The 22,132-nt window shown below is 38.5% G+C and overlaps 1 protein-coding gene across 1 annotated transcript; it reads right to left on the bottom strand.

Moving 5' to 3' along the window:
• Positions 1 to 228: 228 nt before the first annotated feature.
• Positions 229 to 15,052, bottom strand: CPOX (coproporphyrinogen oxidase). The gene is made up of 7 exons (XM_063305626.1): positions 14,567 to 15,052; positions 13,035 to 13,178; positions 12,304 to 12,414; positions 11,416 to 11,557; positions 10,063 to 10,281; positions 5,359 to 5,463; positions 229 to 2,789 (listed from the first exon to the last, which is right to left on the bottom strand). Exons 1-7 carry the CDS (start codon positions 15,045 to 15,047, stop codon positions 2,702 to 2,704), a joined length of 1,290 nt encoding a protein of 429 aa, XP_063161696.1. The 5' UTR covers positions 15,048 to 15,052; the 3' UTR covers positions 229 to 2,701.
• Between the last annotated feature and the right edge of the window lie 7,080 nt (positions 15,053 to 22,132).

Below are 22,132 nucleotides of genomic sequence, written 5' to 3'. Positions count from 1 at the left end.
TGGTGATGCCACAACAGTCATGTGAGTTCCGGTCGTAAGTAGTTTTTTCTAGTGCTGTTGTAAGTCCGAACCATCACCAAACGAATGGTTGTTAAGCGAGGACTACCTGTATTATTTTGTGGGCTGAACTCTAGTATGATAAAAGTTAAATTCTTCAACATAAACTGAAATGCTTTATCAGAAATGTTTGCACTCCAATGCTTGTAAGAAAAATAAATGCCACATAAATGTAGATCCAAGTCCTTTATTCACTTTTGGTTTTATAATAGAGAAGAAATAAAGATCCCAATGGCAAAAAGAGCGTATCAACAGCATATTGTGACAGTACAAAACACATTTTCAATTTTGCAAAAATCCAGGAGAAAAATAAAAGCAAAAATTAAGAAAATCTTTGTTCTTTTTCAAAACTGATACACAATGTTTTAAAATACAGCTGCAAATCTGAGGTCTAAGTTTTTTAAAAGTAATAAAGTTAGTGACTCCTGCATGTTTATTAGCAGCACTCTTGGAACACGATGCTGGAAAAAGATGTCAAACTAAGGAATGTCCTCAGAACACCAGCCAAGTCTAGAAAATACCAATCACGAGAAAGTATTCTCTACAATACAGCTTGAGATACCTGCTTATCTGTACTACGATCCTAGATTTCTCCATTTTCTGAACCAATTATCACTGAGGAAAGTTTAAAGATGCCCACAACTAATCAAGAAATAAGTAGTATGAAAAAGTTGGTTTCACCTTATGGAAACATTTTCTGAAGCTGATAAAAGCTGAAAACAAAAGACCCATACACGTTTTTACAAATGTCTCATTTTCAACAAGACATATTTCCATTAATGAGCATAGAATTATACCCTTCCATTAGATGTGTTTAAAAATATATAGTTCAATGAACTTTCCTTAGTGTTAGAGTTGTTACTGAGATTTCTGAGAAATACTCATGGCTTTCCCTTCAGATTGTCTGATAATGCCAAAGATCTATGTAGTAGACAAAACCAAGAGAGATTCTCAAGAGTGTTTTGTTGAACCTCAAGGGCAGTTTGCCACAACTGCTATGGATTGCTTGTTGTTCCAGAAGCCAGAACATGTGGAACCTACTGCAGTGATATGGATGTAGTCATTCCTTCTAAGTTGAGGCACCAAAATCTTTCTTAAATGTTGTGTGGTTTTTCACTTTTATTATTTGTTGCCAATATACAAAACACCAAGTTGTACCTAGGCACAGTGGTTTGGATTCAGAGATATCTTTCAGACACAGGAGCACCTTCATTTCTTCATCCTAATGCAGCCCATATCTCCTTAGAAGCAGCCTAGGGAGGAGACAGAGGGCTTGCTGAGAAGTAATCTGGTTAGTCCAGCTGTGAATGGAGAGTTTTACATTTTTCTAGATCTAAACCACTGTTAACCTACAAAAGCTTGCACTTCCATCCACTACTACTGAAAACCCTTTTTTATTGGCTTAGTTTCAAGAAAGCATGAATAGGATTATCTGGGGATTTAAGTCTCTACTGCCAACAATATAAAAAGTTGGCCAAAATTAAGCACTGGTGATTTTTGTTCCTGCAGAAGCTTGTTTCTGTCTCAGATATATTCCTTTCCATTAGTTATTTAATCCTGGAAAACTGAAAACTTTATTTGGACTATCAAGTACACAGTGTATGAAGGAAACATTTCTCTGTGACTGTCTCAGCAAAGAGTGTATGTTTGCGCATGTATGCACAGATGTTTTATACATTATTGATTATAACCAACGTGGCAATGAACACCTCTTATAGGAACTTTATCTTCTCCCAAGCACGTTTCACAAAAGACAAGAGAGCATGTGAGAAAAAAATGGCTTACCTGAGATACAACACCACCTTATTCTTTTCCTGAATTTAAGTTCCAGTGTGTTCAACTATTCAAACATTATGGGTTTACACTTCTATGAATCTACATTTATCAAAATTAGTTCTACAGAAATGTAACTGTTTCATTAAAAACTCACTGTGCCAGGTGCTGTGCATATGCAAAGCTAGGAACTTGGGTCCCTGATAAAAGGCCATGCTGCTTTTCATCTGCAATCAAGGTGTGGATAGTTACAGGCAAAGTTTTGTTCTACCAAGGTAATTTATCCACTTATTCTGTAAATTAGGTTTTTTCCCCACAATTGATAGTAGCCAACGCAGATGTTTCTCTGCAATTTAGCAAATTATGTCAAATGGAGCAGCATTTTAGCTTAAATCAATGAATCATTGTCCTGGAAAGTGGTTTGGCAAGGAGGCAAAAACACTGCAGGCAACTTAAGGCTAAATTGGGCTAACGCCTTTTGTCAACAACTGTTCCTATTGCAAAAAGTAAGTAAGAGTGTGTAAGTCCCTGAAACAGGCATGGAGTCTATACCTCAGTAACTTGCAGCATTTCATTTCAGTCTGTGCTGATTACGTTCTGAGTGCAACTCCTCTTGCCTTAACGTGATTTTCACTCAGACCTTTACAGTTACACTAATACAAATGATCAAGAATCTACAAAGGAGCAATATGTGGGTTCTAAGAGAGCACTTACATATGACAAAATCTAATACTATTCCTAAGGCATGAGGTGAGAGAATAGGTAAACATTCATTAACTGCCATGCAGTGACAGGTAGATTTGGGAATGGTCAGCAGAGCAAGTCCTTTCTTTATCGCTTTCTTTATCGATTAGAATGGTCAGCATTCTAATCACTGCACCCAGTCTTTGGGTTGGCGCAAAACTTCTAGGATTTCTGCTTCCTTGGAATTCTCTGGCGGCGAATGCATATATTCCCACCTGAAAAGTGGGTGTGTGCAAAACAGCTGTTAGTTCTTTTCCCCTCATACAGTATTTTCAATGTTAAGATTTTAACATCCAAAGCAAAAAATATGATCTGTCCATTTCACACTTACTTTATTGCACTTTAACACTGTTAACATTGTAAAGCTTACCCGATAAAAGTCTGTTTTGCAGGGGAATAGATTTACTTTGTATTTGCTTCTCTAAATTATGGACACACAATTCCTAGAGCAAACTGATTCTTGAAATTGGAATCAGGTGAAAAAAAGAAAATGGGCTGAGTCCATAGTAGGAGGCAAGAAAGGAAATAGTTTTATTCAGGATTATATGCTTACTCAGGAATTGCTTCCAACCTCCTGTGATGGGAAAATATTGTTTACTAAACAAAAAAAGTGTTTCATAAGCAAATATGCTGTCTGCTCCTAACTTATCAGGAGACAGAATTTTAACTACCTCTGCGGACAGTAGCATTGCAACTTCCAAGTATATACAAACCTAGCAGCAAGCCCAGCAAAATCATGGATCAATCTGTCCCCCCTCCCCGCATCTAAGGACTTTTATATTGCTTTTCAGGAATTCTGCTTCAAGGTACTTGACATAAACCAAGAATGAAAACTGCTTGTGCAACTGAGATTGAAAAACAAGGCAGAATAGCTTATGCAGGTAAGACAGGAATACAGAATTTCCAGAATGTTCCTTTTTCATATATGTCTCTTGAATATTCTCCAACTTGCCCCCAACATATTTAATTGCCCTCTGTTATTCAGCAATAGTAGTGGCTTCTCTCAGAAACTGCACAACATTTACACTTGATATACTGTACGAGTGTGTGAAAGCTACTGGCTACAAGCCCTTAAAACCAATTGAGGTTTGCACAAACACTGAGACAGACAAGGTAAAACTCAGCTGTTAATGCTGTCAAATATTCAGTGGTAGTATCAGAGCTGACAATAACCAGATACAGAATTCCATGGAACTTCTTACAGAGGATATTTGCAACATCATTAACCGAACCCATGCATGTAATTCCCAACAGGAAGCGCAGAGGGGGATACTATCAGTCACAGGAAAAAAGTGAGCTTGGATAAGGCTTGCAGAATAGGAAAACTCCTACCTGGTGGTCTCCCTTCCTCTCCTTCTCAGTTTTTCCAGTAACAGAATGCCTATTTTAGTTGTTTCCTGTTATATTCTATCATCTCCTTGTATCTCTGGTCTTGCCACACTGTGACTTATTTATTTATTTAGTTACAAAACTTATATGGCCGCCTATCTCATACAATGACTCTAAGAGGTTCACAACAATCCATAAAAACATAGCTAAAAACAAATGTACCCTTCCCCCAGGCACTAGCCAAACAGCCTCCCAGCCCAACCCCCATCCTAGCCCAATGCTTGGGGGAAGAGGCAGGTCTTCACAGCCCTCCAGAAGGCTAAAAGGGTAGGGGTCCCTCTGATCTCCAGTGGGAGGCTGTTCCAAAGGGCTGGAGGAGCCATTGAGAAGGCACATCTTCGAGGTCCCATCAGATGGCAACACTTAAGGGAGGACCTGGAATACGCTCACCCTATCTAACCTAGTAGGATGGGCAGATACCCTCAGGGAGAGGCGGTCCTGCAAATAGCCTGGCCCTGTGGGACTTTAAAGGTGATAACCAACACCTTGAATTGCACCTGGAAAACAACTGGGAGCCAATGTGGCTCACACAGCAATGAGGTTACTTGGATGAACTGTGGGGCACCCAAAACTGCATGTGCCACTGCATTCTGAACCGGTTGCAGCTTCCAGATGGTCTTCAAGGGCAGCTCCACGTACAGCACATTGCAGGAATTCAAATGCAAAGTGACCAAGACATGAATGACTTGGTTCACGCATCACACTATGCCATATTGTGGATTGCTTGTTCCAAGACAAAATGATATGTGAGCTCAGGCATTATGGATCAACCATGATTTATGACTTAATGTTATCTGTAAGAGTTGTTCAGCTCTACCATAGCTGCTGTTCTTTTCTTTTGAAAGCTTTGCCACTAAGTTTGCATTGCAAGTAGCAATATATGCCACTTTCTTTTCTAATAAATATACAATTCACTCCTATCCAGCAAGAGAGAACAGCAGGCAGGTTCATTTGCAGAATTAATGCCTCCGTTCTTTTGATCATTGAAATATGCCTGTCATTGTTATGGATTTTATGATATGGCTTTATGATTTTTATGCTGATTACCGTATGGTTTTATTGAAGTTTTTGACTGAGCTGCCTAGAGTTGGGCAGAATCTAACTGTATATAAGCATTGTAAGTAAGTAAAGAAATTAATTAACACAAGTATTTCCCCCATCACTCAATGCTCATCTAGTCTCACTTATCTACACACTGGTCTCTAGTCTTTCTAGTCATCTCTCATCAAGTGCTATTCATCATACCAAAGTGACTGTATGTTTATGAAACCAGATCAAGAGGATGGCTTTAAGCCTACTGCAATTATAACTCAATTTCTTTTTAAAAAGACCCATTTATTTTTTAATAAAAACTACCCCAAAAATCTGTTTTACTACCTGCAGCTATAGACTTACCTGGCAGTGAGTGGCAGAGACATAAGAATACTTTCAATCCTTGACCCTGGTGTTGCAAGGCCAAACTTTGTGCCTCTGTCATACACAAGATTGAATTCCACATACCTGTTAGAGAATACAACAAAAAAACAAAAAACACATTGCTTTAATATCCTTAAATGGCATTATTTTTCTGACTTTGCTAACCAATTTAATTACTGATCCTGCTCAGCCTTTACTCTGGCTTTCAACATTTCACAAAGCATTATTCATGTAATTTCAGGGTAGTTCCAGAGACAACTATTAAAACACACATACAAAATCCTGAGCTGTTGAACTGAGTGCTCAATAGCAGATTTCCATGGCTACACAGAATCCTGAAACACATATTAATGAACTGCCACCATAGAGAAAAGTATTTAGAAAGTCTTTTTTTCATTCATTTTCTTGGCTAACAAACAAAAAAGTATAACTGAGACCTACCTCAGCATTTGTACAGCAATGATGGCTCGAACAGCATCTTCCTGAAAGTATGGGGAGTACAAAGCAACTTAATTTGCAAAATGAGGGGATAAGAGAGGCAGCAGAAAGAAGAGGGAAGAAGAGATAGGAGGTAGAGAGGTGTCTGGAGCTACTGCCAATTGCACATTTTTGCTGCTGATTGATCACTGTGTGTGATTGGAGCACTGCTTGCTGCTGATAGAGCTGAGACAGTTCCAGGGGACATATAAAGTGAGCCAGTGAACAAACAAACAGGATTTGGCAGGGGAGGAGCTTTTCCATGTCAGAGGAAGAACATGGAAATGGAGGGAACTGCTCTTGTGACCCTGCAGTGGCTTGCCTCGCAAACTTTCTTCCCCAAGACAAGAAGAACTATTAATGCTATGAGAGCAGGCTGATTGCCCTACGGGGAGAAAAGGCAAAGGGGCTGCAGGCAAAACTACCTACCCCTACCCCATCCCCCAAACTCATCAAAGATGGAGATTTAGACAAAATTAGACAAAAGAAGATCCTGCAGAAGGGTAACAGCACCAAGAAGACTCCCAGAAGACAGAAAAAGCCAAGAGGAGGGAATGTGACACAAAGGCCCAAACCTGTCAAAAGAGCTTTTATGTTCTGGAACTACAAAATAGATTCCCAAACCTCACCAGTTATGTTCTTTCTGGAGCCATGGATGAAGCACAGCTACCATAAACCTTACCATAAAGGAAAGATTCTTGTCTCTGCCCTGAAGAGGAGAAAATGGCAGCTAGTAGTGATTGGAACTCCTGGCAAGATAGTGGTGTTATCTCATCAGAACATGGAAGAATATGTTTGGAAGGCACCTTACAAACCTGATTCAGAGGTCTTTAAAATGAATTCTGTAGATGAGGGAGAAGGCAGTGTGATGTCAAGGAATGAGACTGGGGGAGGCATGCAGATAGTGCAGGTTCGCAATCATAACTATATAAATATAGGAGGAATAGGTCAAGCTATGTGATGTAAGGGTTTTAGTGTCTCTATGGGGAACCAACAAGAAGAATCAGAAGTCTTAATGCAGGAAGGCAAATATGATTTAGTAGGCATTACTGAAACCTGGTGGGATGAAACACAGGAGTAGAATGCAAGAATTGGAAGGGTATAACTCATTCAAAAGGAAAAGGCCAGACAAAAGGGGAGGAAGAGTGTCATTATATGTGAAAGAAGTACGCACATGGAATACAGGTGTTTGAGCATTAGACCCTACTCAGGAGTATTTAGGTAGAAATATAAGGAATGGGAAGCAACAAATATATTATTGTGAGGGTATGATATAGACAATCAAACTAGGCAGAAGATTTGGATAGTATCCTCCTGACCTGTATTTCATAACTTTCAGGGAAGAGAGACTTACTAATAATGAGAGATTTCAATTATCCAAACATCTGTTGGAAAACCAACTTGGCCAAGACTACAAAGTCTCAAAAACTCCTCAGTGTTGCTATTTCATTTTCCAGAAGACTGCAGAAGAGCCAAGGAGGTCAGCTTTTCTAGACCTCATCCTAATCAGAAAGTGTTCATTAAAGAGGAACAAGTAATGGAAACTTTGGGAGGAAATGATCACATCATCTTAAGAGTTTCAGATATTACTAAAAGAGAAATTGGAACATAGTTGTACATGGACATTATATTTCAAGAGGCCTAGTTTCAACAAGCTCAGAGAAGTATTAGGTGGGATATCATAGACAAAAATCTTTGGATAAAAATTATGCAGGAGGAGTGAGAACTTCTGAAAAATAAGATACTGGAAATACAATTGCATGCAATTTGAATGAGAAAAAAAATGAGATAAAAAAGATCTGGAGTATTTTGGTGGATCACAAACTGAACATCAACTAACTGTCATGTAGCTGCAATAAGTGCAGATACAATCCAAGCAGCTTCAACAGAAGTATAGTGTCAAGCTCAGGAGAAGACATCTTTCCTCTCTATTCAGCAATGGTCAGGCTTCACCTAAAATATTGTAACTGATTTGAAGCAAAGCGTTTTATTGACAGCCAAAATGATTAGAGCCTGGAAGAAAAAAACTTGTTAGGAATAGGTGGAGGCCTTGAGCATATTTAGTCTGCAAACAGAATACTCTGGAGAGACATGATTGCTGTCTTCAAGTAAATGAGCTATCATATAGAAGATAGGGCACAATTGTTCAATTGTTTCAGAAAACAGGACAAGAAACAATAGTTTAAATTACAAGGAAGTAGATTTTAATTGAAGATCAGGGAAAATTTCCTAAAGGCAAGGTATGTTCAACAACAGAACAGATTGTCTTGAGAGACTGTAGATTCTCCTTTGTGGGAGGCATTTAAACAAAGGCTGGATTGTCATCAGTTGGAGATATTGTAGTACTGGATTTCTGCACTGGGTAGGAAATGGGACTAGATGACTTCCAAGACTCCTAAGACTCCTTCCATTTTATGATTCTGTGATAATTTTTGCAAAATAATGAAGGTGAATTTCTATTTAAATTATTTAATGGATTAGCAAATGAGCAATACTGCAAAATTACTTCCTCATTCCAAAATCAGACCCAATCATAATCTTACTGAGTAAATTACTTATGTTTTGCCTTTCTCACAATTCTGGAAACGGGGGAGGGGAATTCTCCATATGCCTTGTCTCTTCTGTAGAAAGTCCTTAGTTTAACTCAGTGCTCACATTTCTTTAAGATTTGAAAAGTCTTCACTCCTCCTCTTCTTAACTGGAACAAGTATTAAATCTAATGCTTAATGTGATACTTGAACTGTAACACAATTTTCTATATCCTTATTGTTCCCTTTACCCCACTGCATGTATTTCTGTAGCTTATACAAAATTATAAAATAATTTTTTATCATCATGCATCGTCAACAGCAGTCAGTCATATGGAGGAAGTAATACGTTTGGTGAAAATATGGGATATAACTTTAATAAGCAAACAAGTAAATTAGAAACAGGCATAGAGCTAGGATATTTCTTAAATAAATTCTCTCCCAGAACAACACTTCCAATCTGAAGCAGACCCCACCAAGACTATAGTTTCAGTTTAAAACTCTGCTGGAGATGTAATAATGAAACTTTTATTTCACAGTTTTTTAGAGCAACCTTCTCCAAGTTCCAGAATCCCCTTGCTAGCCCGCAGATCTGAAGGGGTGCCCAGAGTTGGGAGGACTGCCTTACAGAAACAAGCATATTTTCAATAAGATTTAAACAATTACAATTTCTGTAGTATTTAAAAAAACTAGAAATGGCAGATTTTTACCTTAAATAAAAGGAAAGAAATCAAAGGGACAGTGGAGAGGATACTGAAATCACAATTAACTTCTTCATATATGCCAGAAATTGTTATCTGTCCTAAAGATGAGAATCAGCAACTTAAAATTTGGGGAGGAGACAAAAAGAAAGAAAAAGTTGTGGTAGAAATAGGGACAATAAGATAATTGTGTTTTATTTGTGCAATTTTAACCTGTGAAATTAGTTCGTGCTTTATTGTTTTTTGCCTCAGCTCTGGTTAGCTATGGAAAGACTAAGTATGACAAGATACAGCAACGGTTTCAGGGAATGCAATGGGTGATAGTTACTTCGTTTCAAAATCCTCATTCTTATCTTTCAGACCAGCCATAAGAGATGACAGTGGGTGGAGGTGGGGCTACAACAGTTAGATCCCACGTGGTTTATCAAAAGACAAAAATGATCCCATTTTAAAAAAATAAAGGCCCAACACAAAAATAGACTTCTACTCCATCTTACAGAACTGGTCACACCAACAATTGCCATTTTATCAAAAGAAGACACTAAGCTTGGAATTAGTGAATAGTTCCAACACTCAAAATTAAAATAGTGAAATAAAGTTGTTTGGAAACAGCAGAAACTTTAAAATAATCTGTTAAGTGGAATGGGTCAACCAACACATATTTTGACAGCGTTAAAAGAACTTTAGGAGCTTTCAAACTCTTTCCAAAATCACATTAAAGTGTTAGTGCTTAATTCAAAGTATTCTGTAATATTTATTCTTGGAAATTAAAGATGAGGTGCATGCGTGCAGCAGTTATTAGATCTGAGTCTTCTGAAAGCCATAATAGCTAGGGAATCTGGGTTTTAATGTTCAACACATTTCAAGACACCTGGGCTAAAGAAAGAGCCAACATGTTTGGATTAGTGGTCCCAAAGGGTATATTAATTGAGGGCCCATTCTTCCATCCTGATACAGACAAAGCCTCTCTTACTCACCTCCCCCTACGGATCTGCTGCCATAACTTTTCTTTTAGTGAGAATGTATCCCGGGAGTGTTTCTTCACAATGGGAATGTAACAAGGCACAATAGCTTTGGCACAACTCTGCACGAACTGAAAAACTTCTTCTTTTGAAGGTGAGTCCAAGTCATCAAAGAAGATGCCTCCTATTCCCCGCCGTTCTCCACGGTGCTTGATGTAAAAATATTCATCACACCTATTAAGATGAACAGTGCTGGTTAAAAGGGTAACATAAATACAGAAGTCTAAAACACTGAGTCAGTATCTGAGAAAACAACCTAGTGTAACCAAGTGACTGCTCTGCTGTCAAAAAAAAAACATATTACTACATGGAAAATATTGCTATATATTCTAAAACTATTTTAAAAGCAGAAAGACTTGTAACTACTTTCCTAGGGTAGGAAGAAGAGAGGCCTATTAATTTCAAGAGCTGAACATATGTTTAGTTTCACCAGTTGCATGAATAAAAGCAAACTGCTAGGTACAGTGGACATTTAAGTAAAGCTCTTCAAATAATGAGGAACACATTTTAAAATATCATTTACAGAAAGTGACAGATTGAACTCCAAATACTTTTCTTAATGAAACTTAAAACTGTTCAACAGAGCCATGATTCAACACAGAACTAGGAACAGTAACTTCAAAATCTCAATGACCATTATTTTCTATCAAACTTCAACTTGGGCCTTCAATGAAGCCTCCAATGGATTATTGATCCGCTTCCTGTTAATTATTCCTCTGCTACTAGATTTTTACGTCCCTTGACTTCTTTTTCTTCCCAGCTAAGCTGAGAGAAAAAGTTTTTCTTCCCACTCACTATAGAAAGCAAACAAGCCAACTGTTATTGGACAAAAAAACCCTGCTCTGTTTCTTCAAAATCAATTCTCTTTAGTCTTATCCCACCAAGCATGGAAAGAAATTGGATTAAAGAACAGTGGATGAGTACAAGTAAGTTGATAGGGTATGGCAGGAAGCTGAATGGAGGACAGAAGTATGTCTGGATGGAACTTAGGCATTACATGTACAGGAAAATTATGTGAAAGAACAGAAAGTGTGCCAGAGTCCCCTCCCCTCTCCTTCCTTTCTCCTTTGGCCCTGAGCTAGCCAAAAAAACCTCCACACCAATTTATTTATTTATTTATGCTAATGTACATAAGATACTTTTTTTTATAAGTTGGTAATGTACAAACCGATCCTCAAAAGCTGTTCTGAAAGGATTCGACAGTACTGAACCTGCAAGAACACTCTTGTGAAACAAACAGAAGATATTTTCTGACAACTCTTCTGACAACCATTCAGAAAAAAATTCTGATATGAAATTCCTACATACCATTTCTTAAACTTAGGATATAACTCAGGATTATGCTGATCACAGGCATCCTTCAGAGTTTTATGAAAATGAACAGCATCTTCTTCATTCAAGTAAGTTGGTGTAAGGTCTGTTCCACCACCAAACCACCACTGTTTAGTACCTAAGAATAGAAAAGAACCATCATTTCTTTCTGTTGTTCTTTGTAGCTACTCTTATAGTATAAGAATCATCATATCCATTTAGTTACACCTCATCTATAATGCAGAAAAAGGGCTATTATGATCATAAGGACTTACAGTAATTATATCAGCCCAGTTTGGCCTAGTGGTTAAGGTGCTGGGCTAGAAACCAGGAGTCTGCCTTAGGCATGAAAGCCATCTGGATGACTCTCTCTCAGCCCAACTCACCTCACAGGGTTGTTGTTGTGGGGAAAATAGGAGGAGGAAGGAGTATTAGGTATGTTCGCCACCTTGAGTTATTTATAAAAAATAATAAAGGCGGGATAAAAATAAAATAAATAAACTTAAGAGACTCATTACATGCATCATTACGTATCTTAATATATTAGCCTTCCTCAGGTTTAGAGATTAATGTCATACAAAGTCAAACAAGCACAGCATGCATATAAAAAGCAGGTTGCTAGTTCTGTTTCTTGGACACACAATTTATCTCTCTGCAAAAAAGTTATCTCTTAAGAAAGTAAGACCTTCATTATATAGTCTTGTGCTCAACAACCACTTCCTTAAGATTTTTTTTTTTCCAATAGGACTAGCCTTTCCGGAATTTGTAAGCAGCCCTGTTTGAACATGCATGCAATGTCACAGTACACAGAAAAGAAGAGGGCTTGTACACTCAACTTCTTCCTTGCATAATTTATATAATTCTGGGTCAAGGTGTAGCTCTTACCATCTGCATCTTCAATTTCAAAGTATCTGTAATTGAAGTGTATAGTGGGAATGTAAGGATTCTTTGGATGAATGACAGAGCTCACTCCCATAGCACAGAAAGGCAATTTTCCTAAACAGCAATGAAGAAAGGATGTCATAGTCAACGGTTAAAACATAAGCCCAGAGTCGCTGGGAGAGGCGGCATATACCAGTCACTAGTTTGAAATGGGCAGCAATATAAATTGAATGAATGAATAAATAAATAAATAAATATACAAGTTGTTGTTATTATGCATTTGAAAATCAAAGCAATTGCAAAGCAAAGCAAAACAAAACTGTAAGCTTTCTAAATGTCCTTTCAACTCTGCATCTTACATTCCAGAAGCATCTCTGGATCTGCAACCTCTTAGACAAAAGACGTAATTGCTGTTTAAGATTTTACATGAAAGAAGTTAGTATGTCTCACTATTCAGAATACAAAGTCTAGAAAAGAACTGTGGTAACTTCATATTTTTGTGTCAAGATTTTAGCTATGGTCCTCATCAATCGGAAGAACATCACACTGAGCTCAGTGGGGTTGACTTTGATACTGGTATGCAGAGAACTATTTATATCCAAAGAATACATTACATACTGGACTTGGGGCTAGCCACTGTGGGAAGCTGGATGATGGATTAGATTCACTTTTTGTTTAACCCAACAAAACTGTTCTTAGGTTCTTCAGCAGATTTTATGTATCTGAAACCTTACCGCTTTTGGTCTTCAGAGTTTTCCCCCTGCTTCTCATCTGCTGAGCTGCTTCTTCAGAAAGATGTCCAAAAACAACTGAAACATTGACACCAGCCTTCTCAAAGATCTCACCATCTTGAAGTACACAGCTGATGCCTCCCCCACCTGTTAAATAAAGAAACCAGCAATTACGTCAACTGCCAAGTGATTTACAAATCTTAGAACATTTTCAAATTACGGGCTTGTTCATATAGCTATCTAGGATCCTCTGTTTCTGAGTACAGGCAATTCAGCAGCATGGCTTTTGCCAGGAGTAGTAACTGGATTACAGGAGAATCAAGGGATCAAATTCTGTTACTCTTTATTATGGCCTCCCAGCATCTAATTTTAGAAAGCTACTAGGAGTTGTGTGCAATTTAAGCTAAAACTGATAAAGATAAAACTGATGGATTACATTTGCCACTGACTGTGGCAATACCTGATTTATTTGGTCAGAACCAACAGAACTTTTTCCTTTGCTTCTTTAGGGGGAAAATAAAGCATAGTTGAAAATCTCACTGCCACAACCCCAGAATGATAAACATAGAGATCAGACATACTCTGCTCAGCTCTTTTCCTAGTAACGTAGCATCTGAGGCATAAGATAGGTTATAAATTATATTCTGTCTCTTTATTACTCAAAGGACCAGTTGTTTATAAGCAATTACATTTTAATTTAACAATAACACTGTACAAGCTGATATCTTGAGACAGACATTATTTCTTTTCCGTGAGACAGTACTCCTGGCTTATATACAGAATAATTACTTTCCTCCCAAAGTCTACCACTCTCAACTTTGTCAACTCTCTTTTTTTTCCCTCTCCATATTCTCTTAAAGTGCCTATTTAACCCTTTACTTGCATCTCTAATTCAACACAGAGTGAGAAGGCAGATAAAACTGCTAATAATAATTTTATATATCAAAGCATGTCATATCTGTAATAGGTATTAATACAGTTAAAGGAGTCTATGTATTTAACTTATACTACTTCATACAGAAATAGCCACAGATAAGAGCATTTTGATTATGTCTTCAAACTTAACTTCGCTTAACTTTCTGTATCTGCTAAAGTAGGCTAGGCCTTCCCACCATTCAGCTGGGTAATATATATTTTGTATTCCTGAAGATCCCGGAAGATTTTACTACCCTCCAGGTCCTTAGCCCTTTTGATGCCTATCTTTTGGTCATGCAGAATCTTGGACATTTTCAGTCTGCTTGCTTGCTTTTAAAACGGGATAAAAACAAGTGTCTGTGGTGCAAAGATTTTTCTAAATAAATGGGCCCCTCGAGCCGTTTATTGCTATCTGGCGCATACTAACGGGAAAATAACAACCCCGCTCTATTCAGTGAGACTTGTGCGGGAGGCCAGTTTTCAGATCTAGCCAAACTCAGCCCCACGAGTACACCCGCAGGCAGGGGCGACTACTCCGGATTAGTTCCAGCCTGCAGAGGTGTGAGCGCGCGGCCCCGAGGAAGGAACACGTCCCCGCTCTACCCCGGAATTCGGGTCACCTTCCTTCCTTTCCCAGCGGTCCACGATGAAAGCAGCGCCGCGGTCGATTTGGGCCAGCGCGTTGCACACCTGGCTCTGCGTCTCCATGATGAGCAGCTCCATGCGACTCCGCATGTCTCCGCGCCGCTCCCGCAGCTCGCGCAGTCCGCTCACCGGAGGAGCCATGAAGCTCTCGCACAGCCTTGCCAGATCCTCCTCCTCCTCCTCCTCCTTTTCCCACGGCTTTTCCGGCTGCTGCTGCTGCCGAGGCTGCTCCTTCATCTCCGCCCGCCGCGCCAGTCCCAGTCCGGCCAGAACCACCGTGGCTCCCGCAGTCCAGGCGAACGCCGATCGCTGCCACCGACCATCACCCCGGCGGGAAGAGCGGCCCGCTGGCGATTCCAGGGTGCCCGAACATAACATCCTGGACCAGCGTGGCCCAGACCGGAGCCCGAAACCCCGGGCGCCCAGGAGGCGAATCCCGCACCGGAGAAGAGACATGTTACCGAGCGCCCAACTCTTTCAGCAGCTCCCTGCGTCGTCGCCAAGCCAGGGAAGAGCGCTGCGCACGCCCCTTCGGCTGCTGGCCAGGGATGCGGAGCAATAGCTCTTGGGAAGTATAGTTTCACTGGCAATCGCGCCCATCGCTAACATTTACATGTAGACTACAACTCCCAGCAGAGCCCGGGGGAGAAATGGGCGTAGAAGGAAGAAAAGACTTCGTTTTTACATACTTGAGGCGTGGAACTGTGGCACGTAGGAAAAGAGGAAGATTGTAGTCCCTGGGGGCGAGCAGCGTTGCATAAAGATTGTTTCCGCTGCCCGCTTTACGTTCTACTGGGGGAGGGAGTCAAATCCCATTTAATTCAGCGGAATGTGACTCGTCATTAAAAGTGCTTAAGCTTATCATGCGGGACCTAGTTGCAACAAATAGAAGAGTACGATGTATTTACTAATTGTTCCCCCCCCGCGTCATGCAATTTATTTGTAGTTGTGCAATTGTACTTTTAGAGTTACCTGAGACCAAGCAGGTATTTGGAAAAGGGCGTTTAATCCCGCTTGAGGGAAAAACAACAATAGAGAAGCGGGCAATGAAATGTGAATGACCACAGGTGCCTCGCACTTTTTTTTTTGGCATCTTGCAGCAGAGGCTGGGAAAGAGAACGAAGTCCCTAGCAGAAAAAGGTTAAGAACTTTTGCTCTAAATAATTGTCTGGGCACAATTCACCCTTTTAAACTGCCCAGAGAAATGAGAGAGGGAAGGGGGAACAGGAGAAGAAAGAATAAGAGACTGCTATTTACTGTTTACATCTCTGCTCATCAATGGGCTTTTTCTCTTACAAAATAAATATGGCAATGTTAAGCACCAAAAGTAATGAGGCAAAAAAGAAATCATTGCAACTGATATCTTTGCCTAGGGGGGGGTATGCTTATATATTTCCAATTTTAATATGTTTTTACAGTCATTTGGAAAGTTTATACTACAGTCTTATGTAGGCCTATTGCAAAGTAAGGCTAAACTATTGTCATTCAGAAAGAATAAAACGCTTAATAGTATTGGTGACGTTCAAGGATTCTGAAATCGATTGATCTGATTAAAATAAAAGTTCTAATATATTATCATCATCAATGGAAACTATAATTAATTTTAAAAATTACCTTGATTTCAGGTCAAAGTTAAGATGCTTACAATTTTCACTCAAGCTTGAAAAAGCATGGAAATGGCTGCTCAAACTTTGCCCTGCATAAGCTTTGTAAAGACTCTGTTCAGTTTCACGTATTGTCTTGGCTTTACAAATCAAGCTATCAACCATATCTATTACAATTATTTTTATCTGTAGTTAAGGTACACAATTCTTCATAAGCAATCTACGAATGCCACCTGTGTAGTTTTATTAAATCACACTAAGCATTATTATTACCTTTTACACTAATCAATAGAAAGTTATCTGTGTGGCTTACAATAATAGTAAAATATTAAAATACAAACAAAAAATAAAGTCAACATGTATTCAACGAAATTAACAGAGTCAGTTCAGCAAGACTCCCAGTAATATATTCTTTATGTATAGTATAAACATAAATATATATGATCCTATGATATCTTAAAACTTTAGAAAATATTCCAGAAAACACTTAATTTTGAAAAATGAATTTAAAAGCTTTTTGTAAAGCTTGGGTAAATAAAAATACTTTTACTTGCTGCTGAACATACTGACCAAGGTGCCTATATGCTGATCTTATCTTTGTGGAGAAGTGACATTAGTCATTGTGACCATATGCTAATCTTTTCCTTGTGGGTGGAGAGAACTTGGCCATTGTGATGTTGCCCACTTGGAAGGTATCCTTTGTCAGTTTCTGTTGATGCTATCTTCTTGAGGAAAAACTGATCAAGGAGTCCTTACACAGGCCCAGTGAATATGCAGAAATGAGAAATAGCCCTCTTGCCAAACATTAGAAACATTTTCACCCTGGACCAAAGGTTTTTAAAAACTTTCATCCTGTTCTCCTACTTCTCCACTGTTGACATCTTTTCTTAGCAAGAAGATAGTCCCTGGCTGATGATCAATGCTACATAATATACTGGTATAGGCTTTCATAGTTAGTTTCTGTTGGACAGTGTTGGGCTTCAGGGTTTAGTGACCATGGTCTAGAGAACAGATTTCCTGATGTTTTGTTGGCAACTGTGGCTGGCCTCTTCAGAGACAAGGTGGTGCGTTATGCACCTGTGGTCTGTATATCAGATGGCCTTGCCTCTGAAGAGGCCCGTCATAACTGCCAGCAAAACATCAGGAAATCTGTTCTCTAGACCACGGTCACTAAACCCTGAAGCCAGTGCTATATAACTTTTGCAAATGAGCAGCACTTAAAAAAGCAGTGGGTAGGGCCTGGTTGAAAACCAAATTTCATTTCCTTTAACATTTAAACTTAATTCAAATTAAATGAAGGCACAGTATATAATCACACTCCCATCATAGGTATAATAATTGTTCATTTCTTCCATATTAAAAAGTACAATTCGGTAATAACTTTTAGAGGTCTTTGAAGAACATAGGGCTTTAGGTTGTGTCCCTCTTTAATACTGGAAACACTTCTCTCCAATTGTTACTGGTACCTGTGATGGTGATATTACTATATGACTGCCTGCCAGTCATTTCTCAAAGAACAGAAGTCAATGAAGAGCCATGGTTTGAAACCTGAGAATGTACAAGACTGCCCATTTCTAGTTATTCTTTTAGAAAATAATTGAAAAGTAAAACTGAATTAACTATTTCTAAATCTAAGCTGAAAAAAACCTTAAATCTGTTGTGAATTGCCTAGAATCATTATATGAGATAGGCGGTCTTATAAGTCCTGTAGCAAAATAAATAAAATAAAATAAAATAACCCCAACCATATCTAGGAAATTTGAAGTACCCAAATCTCAGAATATTTAAATGATTCAGTGGCAACTATATTTATCCAACTGCTGTGAAAGTTCAGAAAAAATATATTAGAATGGTGCAAGCACACTTATTTATATTTGTATTTATTTATTTCAAAATGGGGTATGTTACAGTAGCAAGAGTGTGGTGGCTCAGTGGTTAAGATGCCAGGCTTGTCGACCAGAAGGTTGCAAGTTTGGCGGTTCGAGACCTGAGTGCCACGTGGCAGAGTGAGCTCCCACACTCGCACCAGCTCTTGCCAACCTAGCAATTGAAAGCATGCAAATGCGAGTAGATAAATAGGTACCACTTTGGCAGGAAGGTAACAGCATTTCTGTGATTATCATGCTGGCCATATGATGCAGAAGTGTCCTTACACAACGCTGGCTCTTCGGCCATGGAAATGGAGATGAGCACCACCCCCTAGTGTGTTATTAGGCACGACTAAATGGGAATCTTTACCTTTACCTTATGTTACAGTAATTAAAGAGGTTTGATTCAGATGGTATCATTTTGATGTCAAAGATCTGCATGATTAGGAAATGCTATCATTAAAACATGTGCCTAAGCTCTATATAAAAAATTATATCAAGGAGTAAGCATTCCAAGATAAATGTACTTGGCAGCTCAGTATATTGGTACAAATAGTAACTTTCTGGCCCCTAGTCCCTGATAGATGAGGCTTGTTTACACAAAGGAATGTTGGAATGACGGTCAAGCATTTTGTTGTGGTTTTTTGTTTATATTACTAGAGATTCTGCTCAGAATTCTGATTCCAGATATTAGGCCAAATAAAAGGCAAAATTGGTCATCAACATGCTCTGCATCATCTTAGAGCGCTATAGAAACTAATCAATTTGATGGAGGTGATCAGTATTTCAAAATGTCACAAGAAAATATTATAAAATATGCTTTTAATAGCAAGGAATGAGCTCTAACATTTTATGTGTCCATTTCTGCTACTGCAATGGGAATTTAGATGGAAGACTACCAGGGCTGTAAGGTTGACTGGGAAGTAAAACAACATCAACAAACCAACCAGAAGAAGGCAATGGCAATCCATTTCCATACTGTTGCCAAGAAAACTAACTAGATGTGCCAACAAAGTCACCAGGTATTGAGCTTGATGCAAAGTAGACTTTTTTCCCTCCCTAAGATTCTCCACATTCTCTAATCTATTCCAGAAAGATGGGGGCCATCCAGAACAGATTTGGAGAAATCATTTCCTGCCCAATCCATGGATGGCAAAGCTTCTATTAGCAGGATAGATTACTGGATATCAAACAAAGAAAGCATCAGGTATGTCCATGGTTCAGTGCACACATCACATCAAAGGCCAAACCAAGCAAATCACACAATGGCTTAATAGGTGTCATCCCAGCTTTTATACATTTTGTTCAGTAGGTTATATAGACAACTTTAAAATGTGGTCTTATCTCATTATATGTTGGAAAACTGCCCCATGGGTCTGTCTTTCACACATGCTCATATATAACGCAAGTCTTCTAAAGAATTCTACCATATCTTCTACTTCTTTGGGAACATGATACTAAATTCAGACAAGGGTTTGCAGAATAGATTTCATGGAAGACATTATTATTGCATGTGATCATTCTGAGAATTAACTTTTCAAATATGATTCCGTTACCCTACCTAAATAGCTGGTAATATTTTTTCACATTATGTGTTTGAAATAATTATATAATACATGGCATGTATATTTAGGTGGCCTGCATCAGTGTCAGATGTCAAGGCAAATAAAAATATTTTCAACAGATGGTGATGATGATGATATCTAGGTTTTGGCATTTCATTAATGGTGCAAAGCACCTAAAAAGGTTCTGCTCAATGGACTTACTACAGTCCCTACTACAGTCTTTACCGCAGCATTTAGACCACATTATGAAGCAAGTTTTAATATGAGGGCTGGAGAAAGTCATTTGCAGACGAGAATCTGGTCTTATCAGCAAACCATTGCTTTTATTCATCTCCTAAAGTACTACAAAGAACCAATGAGGGCAGAAGATACAGTGTTCTTTTTTACCCAACCTCTATTCTTAGTCTGTTTCAAATTACATCTGTCAAGATCCTATATGATTCCAGATTTATGTCCAGCCCATAAACCTAGTGAGCATGCCCATGTTTACCCAACCATGTCCATGTTACCCCACATGCTAAGCCAAAAAATAAACAAACTGCATTTTGGTTTAACCCCCAGTCATCAGGTCTGACCTCTAGCTTTTTGTGTGAGATTGTCAATCTATTGCATTTTTGCATCCCTCTATAAATTGTGTTTTATGCAAACACTAGGTGAACTGAATTCCTTAAATTTTCAGCTGGTTATTCTAGAGAAAATCAGTAGGGGGCATCATACAACTTTTCTTGGAAGCAGCTTTTCCACTTCTTTTCTATAGCAATAGTTTGCTAATAAGGATGTATTACTACAGTCTGGGGTTGATATCATCCGTTTGTAAGATTCTAACAACAGAAAATCAAACAATACCATATGCAAGAAAATTAGATACCTGTTTATGAAGAAGGAGAAACCATACATGTGTTAAACCCATGCAGTCAAAATAATATTCTATCCTAAATGTGGTGGCTGGAATAAATTAAAACCTATGTTAATATTTTGTTTGCTTTTTGTTTGTCATACTTTGTTTGCTTTTAATTACTATTGCATCTTCACAATTATGAAGGGCAAATGAATGCTGTTTTAATTTTTATATCAGAATTTTAAATAAAATATTTGTACCTATTCTGGATAGCATTAAATGATTCTCCTTTGCTCGTTGATAAATAAATTATAGTTGCAGTCCTCCTAAAAGTATGGATATTAGTCTCAAGAAGACAGAACTGACAATCCTTTGATCTTTATAACTGTATGGCATTACCTTTTTGTCTCTTGGTCTTACTAGTCTCCCATTGATTTTTCCAACCTTAAGAGGGTTATGCATAATGGTAAGACATGCAATACAGATTTGATCTCTGTGTTTGAACAAATATAGGTGCAATTTTCATATTGGAGATTGTAATATCTTACAGTTGTCACCCTGACAGATAATGTAAACTTGGGCAGTGAAAAAGGCCTCCTATGTGGAACATGCATGATCCTGGAAAAATAATAGGGACTATAGGGAAATAGTCCAGGGAGATAGGGTGATTCTGTTGTAATAAAGATGGGAAATGTTAGTGCTATCTGCCTGAATATCTAAGTCCCAGACCTTCTGCTTAAATTTTCATAAGGTTTTATTGAGGCCTAGGATAAGTAAGGCTGGTTTTGACAAACCACAATATATCAGATCTTGGTCAATTTGTCTTTGCAAAGTGGATTCAAATCTATTGTTCAGGGTAAGATGAACCAAAAGAATTCCCCCAAAGGATTTGCCACATTTATTAGAATACATATTTCTTCCCAGCATTTTTCCCATGGGTGCAGGGTCCGTTTTTTTTGGATCAACCGAATGTTGATCCATTGGTTGCGACAGGAATTGACTGACTGGCTTGTTGCCTGAGCCTGATGTCATGGGCTGAGAGAGAGTGACTTGCCCAAAGTCACCCAGCTGGTTTTCATGCCTAAGGCAGGACTAGAGCTCACAGTCTCCTGCTTTCTAGCCTGGAAATCACCCGCCGCCCCACACACACAGTGGAAGTTCCAGTCAATACTAAGCTTGTTAGAATGACAGAGACAAATTAATTATACATGATTAAATGTTTTTGTCTCTGTGGGGAGAGCTGTATCTGGGTTGCAAACATTCTGATGACCACGAGATGGCAGCAACATTTAGTTCATTGGGATTTTTACAGCTCAGATGTAGCAGCTCCAGTAAAACTTTTTTTTTCCCTTCAAGATTGCAACTATCCATTGCTTATTACTTCTCTTCTAGAGGTAGTATTGTGGCAGGATAATAATTATCTTTACATTAAGTCATGCTGATCATTTATCTTACAACAGCGTGTTATTTGGTTCAGGAATAAATCTAAATCATGAATTAGAATTACAAGTAGAAACCTGACAGGACTTTTTGGCACAGGCATTATGGTTTTCAACAAAAATACACAGTTCTGTAATACGTATTATGTTTCTTTATTTCTTAATTTACAGAGCTATTCAATGTATTTTGAAATACGGAACTTGTTATTTTAACCAATTGAGCTAAC

The sequence above is a fragment of the Candoia aspera genome, chromosome 5 (assembly GCF_035149785.1).
Source record: "Candoia aspera isolate rCanAsp1 chromosome 5, rCanAsp1.hap2, whole genome shotgun sequence".
NCBI lineage: Eukaryota > Metazoa > Chordata > Lepidosauria > Squamata > Boidae > Candoia > Candoia aspera.
This window is presented reverse-complemented; position numbering and strand designations above follow the sequence as displayed.

Bases quoted from the DNA above. Each gene is read 5' to 3' on its own strand.
- CPOX (XM_063305626.1), bottom strand. From the start codon at position 15,047: ATGTCTCTTCTCCGGTGCGGGATTCGCCTCCTGGGCGCCCGGGGTTTC. The intron at 13,179-14,566 runs GTGACCCGAATT...TTTATTTAACAG, and splicing joins CCGCTGGGAAAGGAAGGAAG to GTGGGGGAGGCATCAGCTGT. The intron at 12,415-13,034 runs GTAAGGTTTCAG...ATTGCTGTTTAG, and splicing joins AACTCTGAAGACCAAAAGCG to GAAAATTGCCTTTCTGTGCT.